This window comes from Artibeus jamaicensis, unplaced genomic scaffold, assembly GCF_021234435.1.
Source record: "Artibeus jamaicensis isolate MK-2021 breed Jamaican fruit bat unplaced genomic scaffold, CSHL_Jam_final contig_415, whole genome shotgun sequence".
In the NCBI taxonomy this organism is placed as follows: domain Eukaryota; kingdom Metazoa; phylum Chordata; class Mammalia; order Chiroptera; family Phyllostomidae; genus Artibeus; species Artibeus jamaicensis.
Genome location: NW_026521823.1, coordinates 36,411,184 through 36,431,719, shown reverse-complemented (window position 1 = coordinate 36,431,719; position 20,536 = coordinate 36,411,184). Strand labels below are relative to the sequence as shown.

At 48.7% G+C, this 20,536-nt stretch overlaps 1 protein-coding gene across 1 annotated transcript in view; it reads right to left on the bottom strand.

The window, feature by feature from the left end:
• Positions 1–20,536, bottom strand: part of WDFY2 (WD repeat and FYVE domain containing 2) — a 117,312-nt gene that overhangs the window by 10,957 nt on the left and 85,819 nt on the right. Inside the window, exons 4-7 of the mRNA XM_037132442.2 lie at positions 17,693–17,747; positions 15,804–15,954; positions 8,966–9,078; positions 2,779–2,905 (exon numbers count right to left, since the gene is read on the bottom strand). Coding sequence (XP_036988337.1) covers positions 2,779–2,905; positions 8,966–9,078; positions 15,804–15,954; positions 17,693–17,747 — 446 coding nt within the window. The remainder of the gene's footprint in view (positions 1–2,778; positions 2,906–8,965; positions 9,079–15,803; positions 15,955–17,692; positions 17,748–20,536) is intronic.

Here is a 20,536-nt window from a genome sequence, read left to right as displayed (position 1 = left end):
CCGTTAAATTGCCAAAGAGTCTTAGCAGCCAAGGAAAACACGTATAAGAAAAATTATAGTCCTCAAGTCAGTCATGCAATGTTTAGATATTATCTGAGACTAAAAAAGGATCTAAAAGCCCACGTGTGATTACTGGGTTTGACAAGGTGGGCAGGGGGCAAGCAGTGTCCTGGTTTACACTTCGATACCATCCATCCAACTGGTAACCGATACTGGAAAAACTTAAGTGGTCTTCGAAACCGGAACCTTTTCTCCACCTCTCCCTTCACAGAGCTAGCGATAAGCATGTTCCATTTGCTGCAGGAACAAAACTACCAAACTGCTTCCAATGCAGATGAAACTGGACTAAAGCCAAACTTCCTTAGCTTTTTCTCCCCTTGGACTTGGACACCGTTTTGCTATCATCAGTCACTCTGGTGGTAAATCTCTCTCTGCTTTGACAGGATTCTTATCCACAAAATCAAACCAGTCACCAGGATGCTGTGCCGCTGTCACTGAAGGAGAGCGTGAAGCGGCAGAGCTGGGACAGAAGCCACGGGGAGCTGTCCCTGGGGGGCAGGGAGCTCTGGTCCTGCCTGCTCCCCCCCCCCCGCCCCACCCCAGCTCGCTGATCTGGCCCCGGATTCGGAGCCCTGACCACCATTAGTCTCGCCAGGGAAGGTGGGAAAACAAGTCACCGCAGGGCAGCAGCAGGGCTGCCTGGGGCCCAGGCGGAAGCTCTTTGGCCGCTACAGCAGAAACGTGACAGAAAGCATCTCTGGACAAGGTGGGGACCATGTGTTACTCATCCTCATTTGTCTGCCTCTGGTGCCTGAGGTCGAGGTGGGGAAGCCCCTGGAGCTGCTGGGAGCAGGAGGGCGGAGTTCACAAAGAGGGCCTGGGAAGGAGGCGCAAGGGTGTCCGACCCACTCCAACAGGGTGACACCAACCAACGCTGAAGACGTTTACTTCTCCTGGCTCCATGATGCCAGGGCCACCCTCTCGGGCGAAGACCTGAGAGCCCGAGTTCACTTTGTCCTAGGCCTGGGTCCCATCGAGCACCAGGCAAAAGCCTTCTGCCATTACTCCCATGGAAAGCCAGTGCTCACTGGGGCTCTGGCCCCACTAAGGCCTAAGGGTGTGACCTTCTTGGAGTCAACTCCAAATCCGGTCTGTTCCAGTTTCTCAATAACCGAGGCTGCATTTCTTAGCCCCCGGAGACCTACTGGTTTAGGTGGCATTTCTCTGGGACCGAGAGACTGTACCTGGACTTTACAGGGTTTCCTCGTCCCAAACAACATTCTCCACGAGAGACTTGGCACCCGGTGTTGCTGGCGTGGAGCACCGTGCTGCCTCCCCCCTGGGGTCGGGCACACTACCCTGCAGCCTTTGTCTACCACTGTGTAAAACAAAACTACTTGTCACACTAATCTGAACAAGTCCAACATTCAAAACCTGCGTTCCGCTTCTCTGAGCGAGCCCCAGGTGACAGGAATTACCCAGCAGGCTGGACAATGACCAAGTGCATTAAACAGGACTGTGTTCTGCTTCTCTTTCTGCACTTGACATGGGTGGTGTCAACTTCTACACGATCCTGATGCATGTCGCCTTCCCATGGAGAGAAATATCAGGAAGTGACACCTCTGAGGAGCCGATGACAAGGTTCAAGTGGCCCCACAAGCCAGCCGTGGCCCCAGACACCCAGTCTGTTCTGTCATGTGGGAAAGGAGGGCTTAATAGCCACATCTCTAAAACCAAACTCTAACACTAAAATAATAACCTGTGCACGGGCCCTCCGAAATGAAGTTAGTTCAATAATCCTAAATCGTAGCTTTAACTACCTGGGAGACTCTTAAAACGAGCGTTTCCAGGCAGAGTTACAATTAGAACTAATGGTGCTTAACCCGGCCAATTCGTGGGAGCACTGCTGACGGCTGCTGACGGAGACCTGGGGCCCCTCTCACCACTGTTTAAAAACCTCACAGGCAGAAACCGTTCACAGCTCTACAGCAGATCTAGAATTCTTTTCTGCGGTTGACCTGACTTTGCCCCCAGGGACTGTGGGCAGCATGGAGAAGGACAAATCCCAGAGTGGTCTGAGTTCTCCAGCAGAGAGCGGCCTGGGAGGCTGGCTACCCGACATCGGCCCCAGTTCCGGACCGTGACCCGAGTCTCCAAAGACGGGGCCCAGGAATCCATCCTAATTCCGAAGGCACTCTCTGGGCACGGCCAAGTCGGACAGCTGCTCCAATCAAACGACCAGCCTCCTCTGCGTTTGCTCTCGGCCCCCTGAACTCTGTTCTGAGGAAGAAGAGCCTGATGGGAATCGACGCGCGTACTCACTGAGCACGTGCGGAAGGACCAACTGCGCTGAGCAGGGAAGAACGTTCTCTCTCCCCTTCTCCTTCAGCTGCCTGAATCCTGAAGCCACATCTGACCTCAACTACAGAAATTCGGTAACCCTTCAGGGCTCGCACTGCTAAGCTCTTTCTCTTTCACTCTCAAATTTGTGCTCTTATATTAATCTCCCTGGTTCCCATTTTTACCTTGTATTTATTTGCTGTCCCTGTTTGTTCTCACAGTTTCTGCAGGGACTCTCAAGCCCTCTGTGGAATAGAATGGGGTGTAAATACACAAACCTACATACAGCTATAAATCACAGTGGCCATTCTTTGCTTTCCTGCCTTGTCCCTTCCCATGCTAAGCCCGTGCCATGGAGACTGGCCCACACGCCTTTGTCCCAGCTTTCAGCTGGGAGCCTTTTCTCAAGAGTCCTTTATAAAGCACCAGTGGCCTTACTTGTGTCCTTGGAGCTCGATGGCAGTTCCTTTTCTCCCGCCGATGTCCCACATGATCACGGAGTGATCGGAGCTGCCTGAGAACAGCACCCGCTGGACGGGGTCCCAGCAGAGAGCCGTCACCCCACCTGGGAGACCAGACAAGCTGCACGTTAGTCACAGAGCGACAGTGTCATTCACCAGTGAACTTTGCATGCAAACGAGCCCCGGTCTAGCGCGGTTTCTGGCACACAGTAAACGTTTCTGTTGGAAGAACAAACAGTAAGTCTCCGAAGAGGAAAAATGGGCTCTGAGAATGGGCCACCCTCTGAAGCACTTTTTCCCAAATGTAAATGTACCACAAGATCAATGACTATGAAGACCAAAGAGAAATGAAAAAGGCAACTGACTGACCTTTAAACAATAGACATAATTCTCCGCAGAATGGAAAACATGGCACTGCGTGGAAATACTAGCCATATCTTTTTAACTGCTGTCTAGCTCCTACCCAGATGATAATAGGTGAGGAGTTTACAGGGTTTTCAAAAGCTCAGTTGGATTGTGTAACCTTGAACATTAGCTACCATTAGACTAAAACATCAGAATTTGAAATTTATTTCCTCACTTTGGAAATTTAACTTTATAGATTCAGGGCAAATCGTTTCCATCCCGACGGGTCAGCTTCCGCAAGTGGAACAGGGGTTGAGGCTGGAATGACGACCACCGCTGCTGACGGCACCGCCGCACCCACATCCACGGCGCCGGCCGCGGCCGCGTGGCAGTTGGACTGGGCCTCCCACTGCGCGGCGCTGTGGGCGGCGCAGCCTTACGCCGCGGGTGTGGCTACAAAATATGCGGATGGTCTTCTCTGGCAGCACCTGACGCCTACAAACGCTTAAGAATGTGAAAAGTACTTTTTCTTTAAAAACATTTACTGAAAAATACTAAAGTCTTAAGTTCTTTTTTTAATAAAGAAAAAACGGTATACTCTGAAAAGAACATAAATTTTTTTCTTCTTTATTGGAATCTGATGTTTTTCTTCTTTAGAGTATAAATGTGTTCTAACACAGTGCTTCACTTTAAAAGCTTTTAGGAAAGTTTCTCTTATATAATTGTGCGAGAGGGTTTTTTTTCCCAAGATCAAAAGGAAAAAAAAAACCCTCCACTGTGCTGAATTATGCTTAATAGTGTCTTCCTATACCTGCGCAACATTCTGCCTGTATCCAATATGTGTTTCTGTCCATGCAATTGTCTCCTTCCCTCCCCACTTCCTGCCCCTCCACCCCACTCACACGCACACACACACTCACACACACGCACATGCACACGCATACCCCACAGCACCCAGCACAGAGCCAGCAGACAGGCCCCCGTATTGTTTGCTAAATGAATGAACAGGCAGATGAATGAAAACACAAAAATCTTTTTTTTTTAATCCATAAATCTTATTTAGAATTCCTCTGTGACGCTTACTTAGCTAGCCTTTCAATGCTAAATATTTCCTCTTCCTGCAGAACTCCTCTCCTGCTTTCCCTGCTATTAAACTCCATGGTCATATTTAAAAAAACAAAACAAAACGAAAAACCACCCCTCAGCATTTGGCCGTGTACTAGCTGAGGATGTGAATTCCGTTCTGGTTCTGCGAAGCACGTGTTGATTCCACACAGTACCCGAATGGCTTCTCTTGTCAGACCCCGGAGGCAGAGGCACCTAACTGTCCACCAGAATGCGCAGCCCCTTCCACGGAGCACTGCCCGGATGCTGCTGTCCTGCCAGGACCACGCGCCCCGGCCCTCTTGGTCGAGGGGGCACATGGCCAGTGCTCAGCAACAGAACCCAGGAGGGAGCTCAGACAGTGCGTAGAAGCACCAACAATTTGCATCTCTTCTGGGCCCAGGCAGTCAAGGTGTCCCTTTTCCACCTCCTCCTCGTGGACACCGAGACCGCGGGGCCTGGGCAGGCTGTGCTGCAAAGGGAGCCTGGGTCCCACGGGAGGGGCTGTAGATGAACAGCCCCCACACGGGATTGATACGTGAGCGAAAAACCAACCGCTACTGTGACACGGCCCAGAAATGTGGACGAGTACTTGTTAGGGCCGCTAGCTTCAGCTGTTACAGTACTTTCTGGGCTATTAGACTAAGGCTGGCCCAAGAGGAAGGTGGGAGTCACCAAGAGCTTCATAAATGTCATATGAGTGAAAAGTTACTACTTTAGACTATTTTTTTTTTTTTTAATTTGGTTACTTTTCAAGTACATTTTTTTTTTCCTCTCCCCCCCCCACTTTAGACTATTAATATCGATGCCTAGAATGTTCACAGAATTTAGCCTCCAAAGCAATCCATCGTAATGAACTCTGAACTGGATTTTCCTCAGGAACGCATCTCAACTCTAAGCACTCCTCACCACCTCTGCTGCTTTTTTGCATGAGCCACCAGCATGTAAAACCACTTTCTCATCCACTGCCCAGGAGGGTGCAGGCCAGCCCCATTGGCCAGGTCACAGCTAACAAAACTGCGTATTTACTCAGCTTGTCATCCTGCGATCTCACGTCTAGGAATGTTTCATGAAGGCTCTACTGCCCCCATTGCTGCCGAGTACGACAGAAAAACACACAGGCACAAGGCTATTCATTCCAGCGCTGTCTGAAATAGCCAGACACTGGGAACAGCCTCAGCGCTCCCGCAAGAGAGCAGGCGAGTAAACCACGATGCACACACAGGGTACTCTGCAGGTATGAAGAAGAACGAGGGTCTCTCAGATGGATAGGAAGTGATTGCCAGCATGGACTGTGAAGTGAGAAAGATAAAGCGCCAATGAATTACCTACACTATGCTACCTTTCATCCGAGAAACCAAGGGTGAATGAGAAATTGAAGACTCACTAGCAGTAGGTGGGTGGAAAGGCCGGGGACAGGGAGGAAGGGCAGTGACTCTGCACAGTGTCTGTTTGGTTCCGAGTTTGCTGCACATTCTCATGAACAAATAAACAATGAAAACCGATGAGTGTGTGTGTGTGTGTGTGTGTGTGGTGGACCCACAATGCAGTGCAAACAGAACAAGTGAACCTGGCCGTTATTACAAGTGAATGGTACAACCATATTCTAAAGCAGGGCCAGGGGGAGAAGTGAGAAAACTAACTTGGGGAAATGTTAATAAGCTAAACGCAAAAAGATTTGAACACAGAAACAGCACTCCAGTTAGTAGGCTTGTGTTTCCCGGAGGCAGGACAGTAACCGCTGGGAAAACTCCCGGGCAGGTGGGACGGGGAAACCGAGACCAGAGGATTAAACACGGCAAACAGTGTGAATGAATGGACAGCCGCTGGGCATCGCGGGACCTTATCTCCCCGACCAAGGACACCTGACCGCAGATGGTTCAGGTTGCTCCTCCCTGACCGGAGAACACGCAGCTCAAGTCTCCCTGGTCTGGGAAAAGAGAGGGCAGAGGTAATGCTGTCTGTGCCAGCCGACCCCAAGGACAGAAGGAGTCAGGGAAACAAGTGACCTCTCGGGGTCCAGAACGAGCCAACTACCTCAGAAGAGCTTCATAATGCTTCCGTCACCACGGAATCTCTTAGACGTCCTTGCGCCAGCGGTGAGTGAGCTGTGCTGCGCCCGGTTGGCAATGGGTAGGTACTACTGCCCAGGACTGACCTCGAGTTAAACACAGAACCCGCTACACTGGCCTTCATGTCAGTTGGTGCCCTTCCCGGGCCATTCCTGTCTTCTTCAAAGATATGTCATGAAATCCTAACACAATGCTTTAAACATTACGAGCAAGAGAAAATACAGTGTCAAGGTAACATTTTATATTAGAACTACCTCACAAGGCGGGAAACCCGTGGGCCACCCCAGCTCACCTCGCACCGCAGGAGGCGGCAGCTACTCCCCCCACCCGCCCTGCAGGCAGTGGCACGACCTGCACGCACACACTCTGATGGGCCCCCGAAGGGTGAGCGCCAAAGGTCAGGCTCTGCTCCTGCGCCGCTGAACCTGGATCTGGGCCTGCGGGGCTCACCGACTCAACTCTGACCCTGCATCCACCCACTCCTTGCTCTCCCGTGACCACGGCCACACGTGTCCAAGGACACTAGCTCCCCACTGCCAGAACAATCTTTTTACTCGGATCGAGTTGCACCTGTGCTTAAAGACAACCCCTGATGGCTTCTCACTGACTTCAGGAGAAGACCCTCATGGCCTTTCTGGCTGCCCCCACCTCCAACTCTGAGGTCCCACGGGAAAGTGCTCCTAGGTGTTCCCGAGAGCGCCACCCTCTCGGGCATCCCCAAGCCTTGGGCCGCACTGGTTTCCTCTGCCTGCACTGCTCTTCTTGCCTTTTCCTAAATTCCACCCACACTCCTCCCCCAAAGACCTTCACTCCAGCCGCAGCAGCTCCGGGGGAGGTGGTCCTGCATCAGCCCAGCAGCTGCCCTCCAAGCGAGACGCCCCTGCAGCCCCTCGCTGGCACAGCTGTTTAGCTTCTGCCTCTGGAACTGGGCCGTGAGGAATTTGAGGACAATGGCTGTGCCTTCTCTTTCTGTGACTGAGGGCAGTGGCTCAGGTCGACCAGAGACAGCACACAGGGTAGAGACATGAAAGGGTGGGACCCCCAGGGACCACAGAGGAGAGGAGAAAGGGCAGCTGGATGTGCGGAGGGAACGGCAAGAGAGCCCAGGGACCAAGGAGCGCGGGGGCCGGCAGGACGTCACGGCCGTTGCCGCTATGGGAGACTCGTGGAGAGGTCCAGGTAGAACATGGTCTGCATGCGGGATTCGGCAACCTGCAGGCTGCCTTGGGGGGAGCACGTTAAGCGGAGTGATGAGACAGAGGAATCACGTGGAGGGAGCCTGAGGCAGGCCCTGTCTGGGGCTTAGAATGATGAACTTGCCCTGGTAAGGACGGGCTCACCCGCGGTGTCACCTGCAGCTCGGTGCTGCCCCAGGGGCCGAGGGCGCGAGGAGAGGGCATGGGCAGTGAGCGGATCCTGGACAACACTTACTGAGAAGGAAGAACAAGGGGGCCCCGAACCCCTGGGAAGGAAGGAAGGAAAGGTGGCAGGAGACACAGGGGAGCGAGGGATCAAGGACCCCACTTCTCAACAAGGAGAAGAGCAAGTGGAGTTGGAATAAGGGTTTAGGGAGTGAAAGCTCAGGAGGCTGAAGTTGCAGTGAAACACTGTGAGACTCCTGAGGGCAGGGGAGTAAGAGTTCTGGGTCCGACCAGGCCAGGGGGCCAGGGTGTTCGTGGGGAAAAGAGAGAAATCCAATCAGGAGGAACCGAGTCCTGGCCTCGGAAGAATGTTTCTGCGTATTCTTCCTCCCAAAAGCAGAGGTGGTGCGGATGATCTTTTCAACATCTTTCCGCCTGGATTTAACTTTCTCGCTTTCCTTTCGGGAATCCTTTGTGACCTAAGTACTCTCCCATTTATATCCCCGTTCACCTCCTCCTGCTCTTATATGACGTCTAAACTCAATACTAACCTTGTTCTGTACTCAGCCAGGGTGTCATCAGCAGACACCCACTCAGAAACCAACAAAGACGATGGCGACTTAGTTTGCAAGGTTAACATCACACATTAAAAATACTAGTAAGAAATCAATCCTCATCACCTGTTCAAGACCTCCAAAGCCTAAACATGGACATTTTCTCACTGCACCCTGTTTAAACCACTCTGAGCGGACCAGTAACACACAGGGGCCTTGGGTTTTGAGCTGGAAAGAGCCCCCAAAGGAAGGGTGGTTAACGAGGAACTTTTACCCTGTGATGCGACCTGGCTACCTGTGATGAGCACCTTTTTCATTTCATTTGTCTTGGGACTGGGGGTCTGTCTTGCCCACATCTCCTCGACCCAAGCGGAGGAGACTGAGGCAGCCGTCCCTTTGGCTGGCGGGGGTACGCACAGTGGCCAGGTGGTCTCACACAAGGTCTCACTGACATGTGCCAACACTGGTTTTCTCCAGGGGCCGCATGAGAACCAAATCATTTCCTAAATGGACGGATTCCTTTTTCTGTTTGGACTGATGTTGAAAACTTTTGACATCAGCTCTTACTGGGCCGTCCGGAAATCAGTCAGGTACTTCAGGAGCACCTCTACGCCAGCCCAGGGTGCACCCCACTGCCTTTCACCGCCTGTTACCCGAACACCAGACCACGCAGCTGGGGGCACTGGTGAGAGGCAAGCAGCACGTGGAGATTGTGCTCTCGGTCCCACCTGTGTGTCCTCTGAATGCTGTGACCAGCGTGCAGGTCTCGGGCTCCAGTTTGAGGATGGTGACTTGGCCCGAATGGTCACCGATAAACACGTGCCGGGTCTCGACGTCAAATCTGTCACGCAGGCGTTAAGGACTGTTACTCAGAGTAATGGAGGGGACACCTCGGACATCACGCTGAAAGATACGAAAGCGGACATAAACCACGAAGGAAGATGCAGTGTTTGTTACTGGGCCTTAAGACGGAACAGGATAGAGATGTCCACTCTCAGGACGTGAATTTATAAATTCAACACAACCCCTATAAAAATATCAGCATTTTTTCCTAGACCTGGATATGTTAATTCTAAAGTTTATACAGAAAAATGAGCAAGAAGAGCCAGAAATATTCCGAAGACAACAGTGACACAGTTTGTGATGGTGGAGGCTAGCCCTATGAGATATTAAAGCATGTGATACAGTGTCTTTAATCAAATATGTGGTGCTGGTGTACAAATAGACCAATGCAACAGAACAGAAAGTCTAGAAATAGACCCAAAAGCAAATAGAAATTTGCTTCATGTCTAGTGAAGGTGGCTCTTCAAATGAAAAGAAAAAAATGGATTAAAAACAAAAGACACTAGCACAAACTGTACAGTCATTCGGAAAAATTAAATAGGATTTATATTTCACGTTATATACCGGGACAAATTCTGAATGAATTAGAGATCTAAATGTAAAAAATAAAAATGTAAGTTCTAGATGGAAGAGTTCTTCTACAACCTTGGGGTGGGAGAGGCTATTACTATTCAAAAACACAAACAACCAACAAATACGTAAGCAAAGCTAAGAGACCAATTGAAAAAAATTTTACAACGCACGTCACAAAAAGTGCCAATCCCTAACACATAAAAAGAGCAATAAAGAAAAAGGCTATAGAGAAATAGGCAAAATATATGAACGGATAGTTCAAGAAATGAAAAGGGTGCTATGCAAAGAAAGCATTCACTCAGCAGGCCTGGCTGCTCTCCTTCGAGAGGCCGCCAACAGCCTGGTGTGGCATCAGGGAACATGGGTCCCACCATTCACAGGCGAGAGTGGCTCCCTGTGCTGTCACTGCACAAACAATATGGCTGATGACAGACACCTGCTTGGGGGGTCTGAAAGTCTGGTACATGCCACTTGGAGACTGCCCGTGTGACCAGTCTCCAGTAAGAATCCAAAGTGCTGAGTCTCCAGTGAGATTTCCAGGTTGCTAATGCCTACCAACCCTGCCTCTAGAGAGCTGTCCCCAAGATTCACGGGCCAAAGTACCAAATGGCATGTGATGGGGGCTATTCACTCCATGTCACTCCTGTAACAGCTAAAGTTTGAAAACAACCCAAAAGTCCAACAGACAGGGACTTACTCAATCCACTATGGCACATCCATACAATGGAGTACTATGCAGGGGTGAAAAAGAACTCCATACCACAAGCAGATGGACGTGCAGTGACGTTCAGGATATATTACTAAGTGGGGAAAAACCAAGATACACAGGAGTGTGTGCTCACTTTCAGAAAGGAAGCCCTGAAAGGGTGGGTCGCGCTCCAACAGACAGGGCTGCCTGTGGAGGAGGGGGAAGGGGCAAGTCGAGGGGATGGAAATGGAAGCGAGGCATCTCTCTCACTATATATAGTTTCCACTTGGGAATCTTGTAACTATTTTACACATGAGAAACATTTATAAAATTAAAACAAAAAAATTCCCCAAACTGACAATAATGTAAAATGAATGAACCTGAATATCAAATTGGGGATAAAACCAGTTAACAGAATTATTTCAAGTGACGTTAAAACACAACATTTTGATTGTGTGTCCTTTGTAGAATGTAGTCTGGGGAAAAGAGAACTGCAGAGAAACCTAAATCTCACTCAGCAGTCTTGTTACTATAATTTTACTGGTATTATTTTAAAGCAACATAAATAAACCATAGGACAAAGCAGATGAGGAATTATGTCAACGCGTTAGGAACTAAGATTTTGCAGCCCAAGATAAAAGAATCAAGTATAAGAATAAAGTAAAAATCTTATAACGTTGCATTTGAATTGGAAATATTATACGTAATTCATGTTCTTTTCTGAAGTAAGACATGCATGTATTTCCTAGCCATCTCGAAGCACTAAAAGCAGCGGGTCCTTGCAGGCCTGGGGCAGGAAGGGACCAGACGAACTTGCCGAAAAGCGAGGTGGCTGTCACATAAGCTGCGGGGCTGTCCCCAAAACACACAGCGGGGAGTCATGTCTTACTGACCTAAGCCTAATTCCAACGCACTTAGAACTCTCGTTCCAGTTTAGTGTAGAACTTGAACAGCCTTCCTGCCGGGCTCCCTCCCTCGGTCCTCTCCTCTATCATCTCCTAACAGCCTCTGACCTGGTAGGAGGGGGAAGGCAAAACCTCGTTCCATTTTCTTGGACATCACCCTTTTGAATCGTGTAAGTTACTGGGTATAATTTAATGGCTTTTACAAAAGAAAAACACATTGTCTGGATAGCTTTCACCCTAACGAGGCTCTAAGAGCTAATGGGAGACGTGACCACACTGTTTCACTTTAAGCTTTCTACCTTCTTCTCCCCCTGCCCTCCCTTTCCTTACCTGCCACCCAGTGAGAAGACCCGCCCCTCATCCTCATGAGTGCAACTGAGAGGCAGGAGCAGAGCCACTGTCTTCAGTGACAATGACCTGGCAGACCTGTCACTGTGGGGATCCGAATCTGTGCTGAGTCAGGACTGTAGAGGCAGCTTTCGGAGCAGAGGGGCAGTTAAAGGACCACAGCAGGAAGCGGAGGTCAACTGCACGCTCGAAGGAGGACGGACTCGGTACCTCGACAGTGGTGTGAAAAGGGGGGGGGGGTCCCTGCTCTAGACGGAGAGACTGAGGAGCTGGGACAACCTGATCCAACGCGTGGACTTGTCTGGACCCAACTTCAAATGAAACTGCCGCAAAAAGCCATTTTAGAAATGGTAAGTAAAATTCTTAAAATGGGTTGATTATTCAACAATCTCAAAGAATGGTCATAAATTTTTAGGAGTAATAACGGCATCATGAGTATTTTTAAAGGTCCCTATTTTTTTTAGAGGTGCCCAATTCGGTCTGTAAGGATGAAATGATGTCAGGTCTGGAATTTGCTTTAAAACACCCCAGCAAATGAGAGAGAAAGCAAAAAGGGGCAGGAGACCCAACAGTGGACCCAAGCGATTAAGCTGTGGGCGTCCATTATACAGTTTTTTCCAATTTGGTACAGGTTTTGAAAATTCTCATGGTAAGATTTTTTTTTTAAGTGAAGGAGAACAAAGCATAACAAATTCTTCCAATCTCAAGAACAAGGGAGAAAAGTTATAATCTACAAACAAGTAGATATATGTAAAACTATATTAAGATTTATATGAAATAAGATCACCTTAAATCTTGATTAATTATAATACAGATTAAAAAAAACCAAACTCAATCTGATACCCAGCAATCTTTATCACTGCAGGTAAATAACAGAATTCTCTAAAGAACGTGAACTCCACTCAAGCGATCTGGAAGAGGGCTGAGATAAAATTATATAGTACAACCTCGGCGCCGGAGTGACTGGCATTGAGTATCATACGAGGAAACATGAAAATCGAGATCCTCTTCATAGCCCTCCAGCACTCTTCTCCCGGCACAGGACTGGACCCAAGGGGCTGGTTGGTGGAGAGGCATTTCTCTACGCAGGTGACATCCTGCACACATCTCCCCGTGAGCGGAACCTTCAGATGAAGACTAGCTGAGCTCTGCTGTGGGAGCTTGAGAAATGGGATCAAACGGGGCCAACGATGGGACGGAAAGGGGGGCCCCGGACAGAGCACTGGCGCATTTACACAGTGGGAAGTAAGTGGCGGAGGAAATGGTTCTGTTCCCACCGACCTGCCACGGGGCCTCGGAGAAACGCTGACACTCTGCTGTGCAACACTCTGCTGTGCGAGGCTGTGCGCAGGGCCAGCTAAAGGGCCCTGGCCCCCAAGTCCTCCCCCCCGTGCTGCCGGGAGCGGTCCTGTGACCTCGAGCAAGTGGGAAAGCTATGCGAGCCTCTCTGGGCCTTGGTTTCTACACTATGGAAATGAGGAATTGTGTCTTTTTGTTCTTATTTCACCTCACTGCCCTCGTGGTGAACAAAGGAACGTTACACAGAAGCACTATAAAAACGCCCAGGCGCTGCAAACGTAAGTTACTCTTTTTCTCTTCTCTGGGTTATTATTACAGTTACTGTTGCTGTTGCTGCTGGTATTATAGACCATTTAATAATTGAAGCTTCAGCTCTTTAGCTTAAGCAACCAAAGATTTTGAGGTTATTCAGAAAACGATAATTCCATTTGTAAACTGGTCAGTCACTTTGCCTTCCCTTATTCCTCTGCTTCAATTTTGGTTATTTTCATGGCATATTCACTTTCCATGCAAAGGCCCGAAGGAAGAAAAAGCTCCGAATTCAACGTGATTCATTCTGTCACTCATGGGCTTGCAGGAATGACAGAGGTGGAGATGGCAGAGAATTGGTTCATCTGTAGAGGTCTCTCATCTACCACCCAGTGTCCGTTATGAAGAGAAATAAGGGTCATGCTATTTTTCTGAACATTTTGTGTTGATGCAGATTTGCTTCTTCTTCCCTTATCTCACACACACACAGGAACAGAACAAAACAAATAAAAAAACCTGTCGGGATGATCAGCGGCCAAAAGAAGAGAGAGAGAGGTGGGGGTGGGGGGTGTCCATGAGAAAGTGGGTTTGAAAACTGATCTTCCCGTGAACCACGCCGCACGGGCTGCCCGCTCACAGTCTGCGCACCAGGTGGAGAGCAGCGTCCGGCCCTGGGAGAGCCACGTGGTCTGGGCGCAGACTGTACGGCAGAAGCAGCTCCGTGGTGGCCTCAGTCTACATGCTCCCAGCCGCCAGCCATGACAGTGTGGCTCCACGTCCGGAGCTGGGGCGGCAACACTGGTGGACCTGAGAGAATCTTCTGGAAGGGCCTGTCTGTGTGCAGTGCTGCAGCTCCCCTCCACCTGAACGGCAAGGTGAGGCTGGGTGGTCATGGAAACTGGCCATGGATGACGCCACTGGGTGCCACACACACAGGCTTCTGATATCCAATCACGGCGGCGTCATGGTCATCATCATCATCATCATCGTTGGCTTGGTAAACCACCTGTCATCATCATCATCATCATCATCATCGTTGGCCTGGTAAACCACATGTGCCGTGACCAGAGGAGATGACTGAAAAATGAGGACAACTTCTTGAGACCCTGAGGAGAGTCAAGACTACTGTAATCAGCAAAAATTTAATTCTGCGTATTTGTTTTGTTTTTCATTTTCAGAGAGTTTAAGAAAGTAAACTTCTCAAAGGCAAGATCTGTATTTTTTTTCTCTGTTCCTTGACTTGGTTAAGTGACACAGAAGATGAATCACTCCACGTGGCTGGTGACAGGGAAGCCACCATATTCACAACACATTGTCCTGGTGCCTTCGGTCCTGCTCGGGAAGGGGGAACCACCGCAGTCCGAGCAGACACCTGGGTTCCGGTGGTGATCTCCCCGCACACCGGCGGGCGGCCACACGTGAGGCCCGGGCCCCTCCCTGGGCCTCAGCTGGCTCACCTGTCCAAGGAGCTGGACAGTGTGATCTCCAAGGCCCTTCTGGCCTGAGCACCAGAAGAAATCATCGACCTCCTTGCAAGAGCAATTCCTGTATTTCAGTTCAAGCATTAGGCTCGTCCGAACTGGCTTTTAAAAAGTAAGCTTTGGGATTTCTTTTATTAACTGGTGGTACCATCCTCTCAAAGATCAGTTGATCCTGCTCTCCATGTGTTTTCGTCCTTGCTTCTGGTCCTACTGGTAATTCGCCACTTTGACAGCCTTCCACGAAGGCCATTATCAGTTCCTTCATGTTGTGCTTCCAGGAGGACAGTAAGAGGGCCACTGCCCTACACACACAAATACGGCTGCTGCAGGAAAGAGCAAGGGGCCCTTTCGACTGCTGAGAATCGCCGAAGAGGCAGTTCACAAACGAGATGAAAATTTGAAAGCAGGTCTTGCCATTTCTTCCAGCTCTGGCTGACAAGTAACCTGTTTCCACCTATTTCCTCATTTGCCAGAAGGTGAAGAGAGTTCTGTGCTCTTGAATTAAGAAGCCCAGGGCTCGTTTCTTCTTCCAAGCATCATCCGACAGGCTTCACGCTTGTCAGGCCTGTGCTTGCCGGAGCCCAGTGGGCCACACGTGAGGACCACTCGGCATTAGCAGGTGTTCACGTGGAGCTCATGGGGCCTGGAGACTCGGGAGGTAAAAACACTCCCTCTCTGCATGTCTGGGGAAAGTCTCGGACCTGGAACACAGTCGGTAGATGCCAGCCAGCCTACTAGGGTCCTGGCACGGCAGGCTCTCAAGTTTTTAAATAAACAGGAGTCCTGTGGTTCTGCCAGCCACTGGTGGTGTTCCCAACCTCAGTATCTACACTGCTGCGTTTCGGTGATGGTTTCACCTGCATGTCCCACGGTTCCCTGTCCCGGCTGAGGCTCAGAGCCTGGGCCGTGTTCTATCTAGATATCAGGCTTCAGGTCACAGCGGACCACAGCCTCTCCGCAGCGGGAGTCTGTTAACTTCAGGCGAAATAACCTCACTTCACTCCTCCTATACGAGGATTTGTCCATTAAAAAAGTCCGTGAGTATCTTAACCAGCAGGGCAAGTCAGCAAATTAAAAAACAAAACAAAACAACTTTCAAGTTGCACATACTTCAAATTTCCATGAAAGAAAGAAGTCAGCACTAAGTTCCCACCAAGGGATTTTCCCCAGCAAAGGATACTGCAGGCCCGAGGCCCCAGCCCTGGTGCGGTACCCTCCCAGGCGGCGGCCACTCTCGGAGCAGTGCCAGGCAAACTGCTTGTCCTGCCCGGTGCTCAGCACCCACTCCAGCTCCAGGACAAACAGGACCATCGTCACTCTGCTCTGATGCGCTGCAAACCAAGAGGCAAGACAACAACCGTAAAGTCTCCTAAGGGAGGCTGGTGAAGCGCTCTCTTCTCCCCTCCCCCTCCTCCGCAGACACAGGCTAGGTAAGGGGCTCTCATCAGCAGCTGGGGGATGCCTCTCTACAGGGGCTCGTCCCAGTTTTTATGTGACGTGGGTGCCACTCAGCTCGGGACGGAACAGAGGGGTGGGCCGTGGTCTCATCTGAAAGCCTGGCAGAGGGAGGAGCCGACTCCAAGCCTCTCACGCGGTGCTGATGTGACTCAGCCCCCCACAGGCTGCTGACCGAGGGCTTCGGGTCCTTTCTGACTGTGACATGGCCTCCGCTCTGTTCCTTAGCTCACAGCATGGCAGCTGCGTCTATCGGGAAAGGGAGCAGGACGGAAGCCCCTGTCTTTTGTAGTCTAGTCTGAGATGGGATAGTCAGTCCCCGCCTGCTTTAGATCCAGCCCTCGCTCAAGGACACGCATACCGTGAGGCAAAGGTCACTGGGAGTCTCCTTTGAAGCTGCACGCCACAATGTGTCCCATTTTTAAAATGGCCCCAACAGTGCAACATGATAGCCCAAGATTTGTAACAAAGACAGTTAAAAAAATATGTTAAAGAACAAAAACTCAGGTCATGTAAAGGAAAATATAAAATGCGTAGGCCAGAAAAAACAAGGAAAAAATGGAGAGGGGTTGGATTTTCACGACTGTGTTAAAATCACGAAAAAGCCGTCATGTGTAAGAGAGAGTATACTTATTTTTTGTGGCTCCAATTGGCTGAGCAAAGACCAACAGGGGAATGAACGTTCTAGCACTTGGCACATCACATTAGTTTTTGATTTTTTATAGGAGTTTATTTGTACCAAACTGACGATATGTGCCCGTTATCACACAGCACGTGAGTGGTCTGGTTGGTTACCCGTCTGTATCTTCCACGTGACTGTAAACTGCTCATGGGCAGATACCACACATCTTGTTCACTATTACAGTCCTCGGTTATTGGAACAATGACTGGTACTCGATAAATACAGTTACTCAAAAAATACCGGAGAAGTGACGTGTGAAAAAAATAGAGACTAACTCTACAGGGAAATGAATTTTGGTTCAAAATCCACAACTGAAAAACTCAATTCTTAGCATTTTCCCAAGTCAGCATGGGTCTGGAGGCTTCCGAGGAGATGTGGGGTGGCCAACGGGATAAACGAGGCCTAGAGACTTGGATGAAATGACCTCAAGGTGTTACAAGGTCCAGTGTTCTGATCCCGAGACACTGTTGGCCTGGACAAAGAAATCCGTGGCAAACGTCACTCCCGATCCACAGGAAGGAAATGGCCTGTGGCAGTCTGGCGGTAGTGAAGCTACCATCCAACCGTAATTCCCTCCCTTAGTCTACACACGCTGAGCCTGGTCTCCACGCCTGCCGCACAGCTGCGAGCAAGGTGGTAGCGTGGGTGGGAGGCTGGAGGCCAGAGGCCAGAGGCCAAAGGCCAAAGGCTGCGGGCTGGGCAGCCACACCGACCAGCTGAGGCCCTGCACTGGACCAGCTGCAGGACCACAGGCCAGTCAGCTTACCTCTTCAGGCCTCAGCATCTTCCCTCTGAAACAGGGGTAATTGCGACCTCAGCTTGCTCTGCTTTAAAGGGCCAGCCTACTTAAAGTAAGGCCCCTCCTGTGGCCGGGGAGCCACCAGGAATCCTCCCCAAGTCCGGGCCGGGCAAAGCACCACTCTCACGCCTACCTGGATAGGTTTTCACAGGAGTCATCTTGTTATAATCTTCTGATAAAATGAATTCCTACAGAAAAGAAGAAAAATGCTAAGTGAAAGGAAATTCTGTAAGTGAATAAATGTATTTTGGTAAAACCAGGTTGAATAAAGCAAACATCATAGAATTACTGATACATCTAACATTAGTATTTTGCCAATCAACTCAGCATTTCTGTCCCTATTTAAAAGTGGTAATCATAACTGTGACTCATTTGCAATTATCCTAATTTTTATCTTATAACTGATGGTAATCTTTTTTATGAGTATGCATTCGAACAAAACTGGATCAAGTTCTGAGTCCTGATACTGACAAATTTTGAAGATAAGCCTGATTTGAATTATTTTTCTTTCTTTTCTTTAATTCTCACCTGAAGACATTTTATTCATCGTTTTTAGAGAGAGAGGGTGGGAGAGAGAAGGAGAAATACTGATCTGAGAGAGAAACATCGATTGTTTGCTTTCCTGTACACATCCCGACTAGTGACTAAATCAGCAACCTGGGTATGTGCCCTGACTGGGAGTCGAACCTGCGACCCTTTGGTCTGTGGGGCGACACTCCAACTGGCCAGGGCAAAGTATTTTTCTTTCAATGGTGCCACAGCTAAAAATTTGCAAGGCCCTGGCCTGTGCCCAAGTAGATGGCAATCTCTTGCCTGAGAAAAAACACTTTAAAGACTTTATTTCTAGATTCGGTTGCTATTTCCCCATCACAAGCTTCTGGAGGCTGCATCTTACTCATCCCTGTGTCCCAGGGCGGCTGGCAGAGAGATAATCGATAAACGTTGATTGAGTGAATATTCGAAAGGCACCTCTCAATCTGAGGAGATTAACTTGAATGTCAAATGTACTCAGAATAAATTTTTATGTGACACAAACGCACTCTGGGGATGCAGGACAGCGGGCGAGCCTGTCTCACCCGCGTCGTGCAGCTCACTTCGCCGCGCCGCGTGGACACGCTCCCGTCTCCCATCGGCACGAGGAGGGCGCGTGCAGGACAATACGGTGTTTGAGAACACATTCACACGGTGGGCGTTACAGTGCGGCTACAGCTGTTCTACTTTACTATTCGCTGCTATTGGGAACCTCTTACTGTGCCTGACTATAAGTTAGAACTCATCCCGGGTGTGTGTGCCTAGGAGCAAACCCAGTGCGCCGGGTTCAGGACTGACCGCCCGCCCTCTCCGGCGTCCCCACGGGCTCCGAAACGAGTCCTCCACGGGTGAGGAAGGACTACTACGTCACAAGAAAATTATTCATTTACCAATTTCCTCTTTGAATTAGGAGTTATTTAGAAAAAACTTATTTGTAAGCAGCGCTATTTACGGCTACCTCTTTGTTGGTAATTTCTAGTTTTACTGGCTTATATTTAGAAAACATTTCATGTTAAAAAATTTAGTAAGATGATCTTCATGGTCAAGATATTAATGATTTTGTAAGTGTTCTGTAGATAAGAGAAAAATGCTTTCTATCCAAAGTTCTAGATCTATTTATATATCTATTTAATTAAATTTGACTATAGTTTTCAAATATTCTATATTTTTACCTATTTGTGTATTTGAATTTCAAACTCAGAGAGATGCGGCTAAAGAAATGGGCTTTCATTTTAGTGTTGATTATTCTGATTATAAAAGTAGTATCTTACCGTACATAAACAAAAGCTATGAAACAATATTGAGAAGGAAATTCAATTGCCTATAACTCTGCCAAACAGTGAAAATTCTTGTTAACATTTTGACTGTTTTGCCTGTCAATCTTTTCCTCTGCGTACATTAAACACACTGCATCAGAATGGCAGCACTACTGATACTGGTCGGCAGTGCTCCTTGCTAACCTAAGATTCTTGATCATTAAACATTCTTTGAAAACCTAAGTGTAAGGGCTACATAATATTATATTAGTGGCTATGTCAGCTTTTATCTAATTAGTTCTCGATCATTGCATTTCTTTTTTTAAATATGTTTTATTTATTATGCTATTATGGTTGTCCTGTTTCCCCCTCTTTATTCCCCTCCACCCGGCACACCCCTTCCCACCCACATTCCCCCGCTTTAGTTCATATCCATGGGTCATACTTATAGGTTCTTTGGCTTCTACCTTTCCTATGCTATTCTATTTTCCAGAACATAGAAAAATCTATCTATTTTCTACTTCCCATTTATACTACTTATTCTCTGTACCTTTCCCCCCTCTCTCCCTCTCCCATTCTCCCCACTATAACCTCCATGTGATCTCCATTTCTGTGATTCTGTTCCCATTCTGGTTGTTTGCTTAGTTTTTTTTTTAGGTTCCATTGCTGATAGTTGTGAGTTTGTTTTCATTTTACAATTCACAGTTTTGATCTTCTTCTTTTCCTCAAGTAAGTCCCTCTAACATTTCATATAATAAGGGCTTGGTAATGATGAACTCCTTTAACTTGACCTTATCTGGGAAGCACTTTAGCTGCCTTTCCATTCTAAATGATACCTTTGCCAGATAGACTAATTTTGGATGGAGGTCCCTGCCTTTCATGACTTCGAATACTTCTTTCCAGCCCCTTCTTGTCTCCAAGGTTTCTTTAAAGAAATCAGCTGACAGTCTTATGGGGACTCCTTTGTAGGTAACTGTCTCATTTTCTCTTGCTGCTTTTAGGATTTTCTCTTTGTCTTTAAACTTGGGTAATGTAATGATGATGTGCCTTGGTGTGTTCCTCCTTGAGTCCAACTTCTTTGGGACTCTCTGGGCTTCCTGGACTCCCTGAAAGTCTATTTCCTTTGCCAGATTGGGGAAGTTCTCTTTCATTATGTGTTCAAATAAGTTTTCAACTAGAAGTTTTCAACT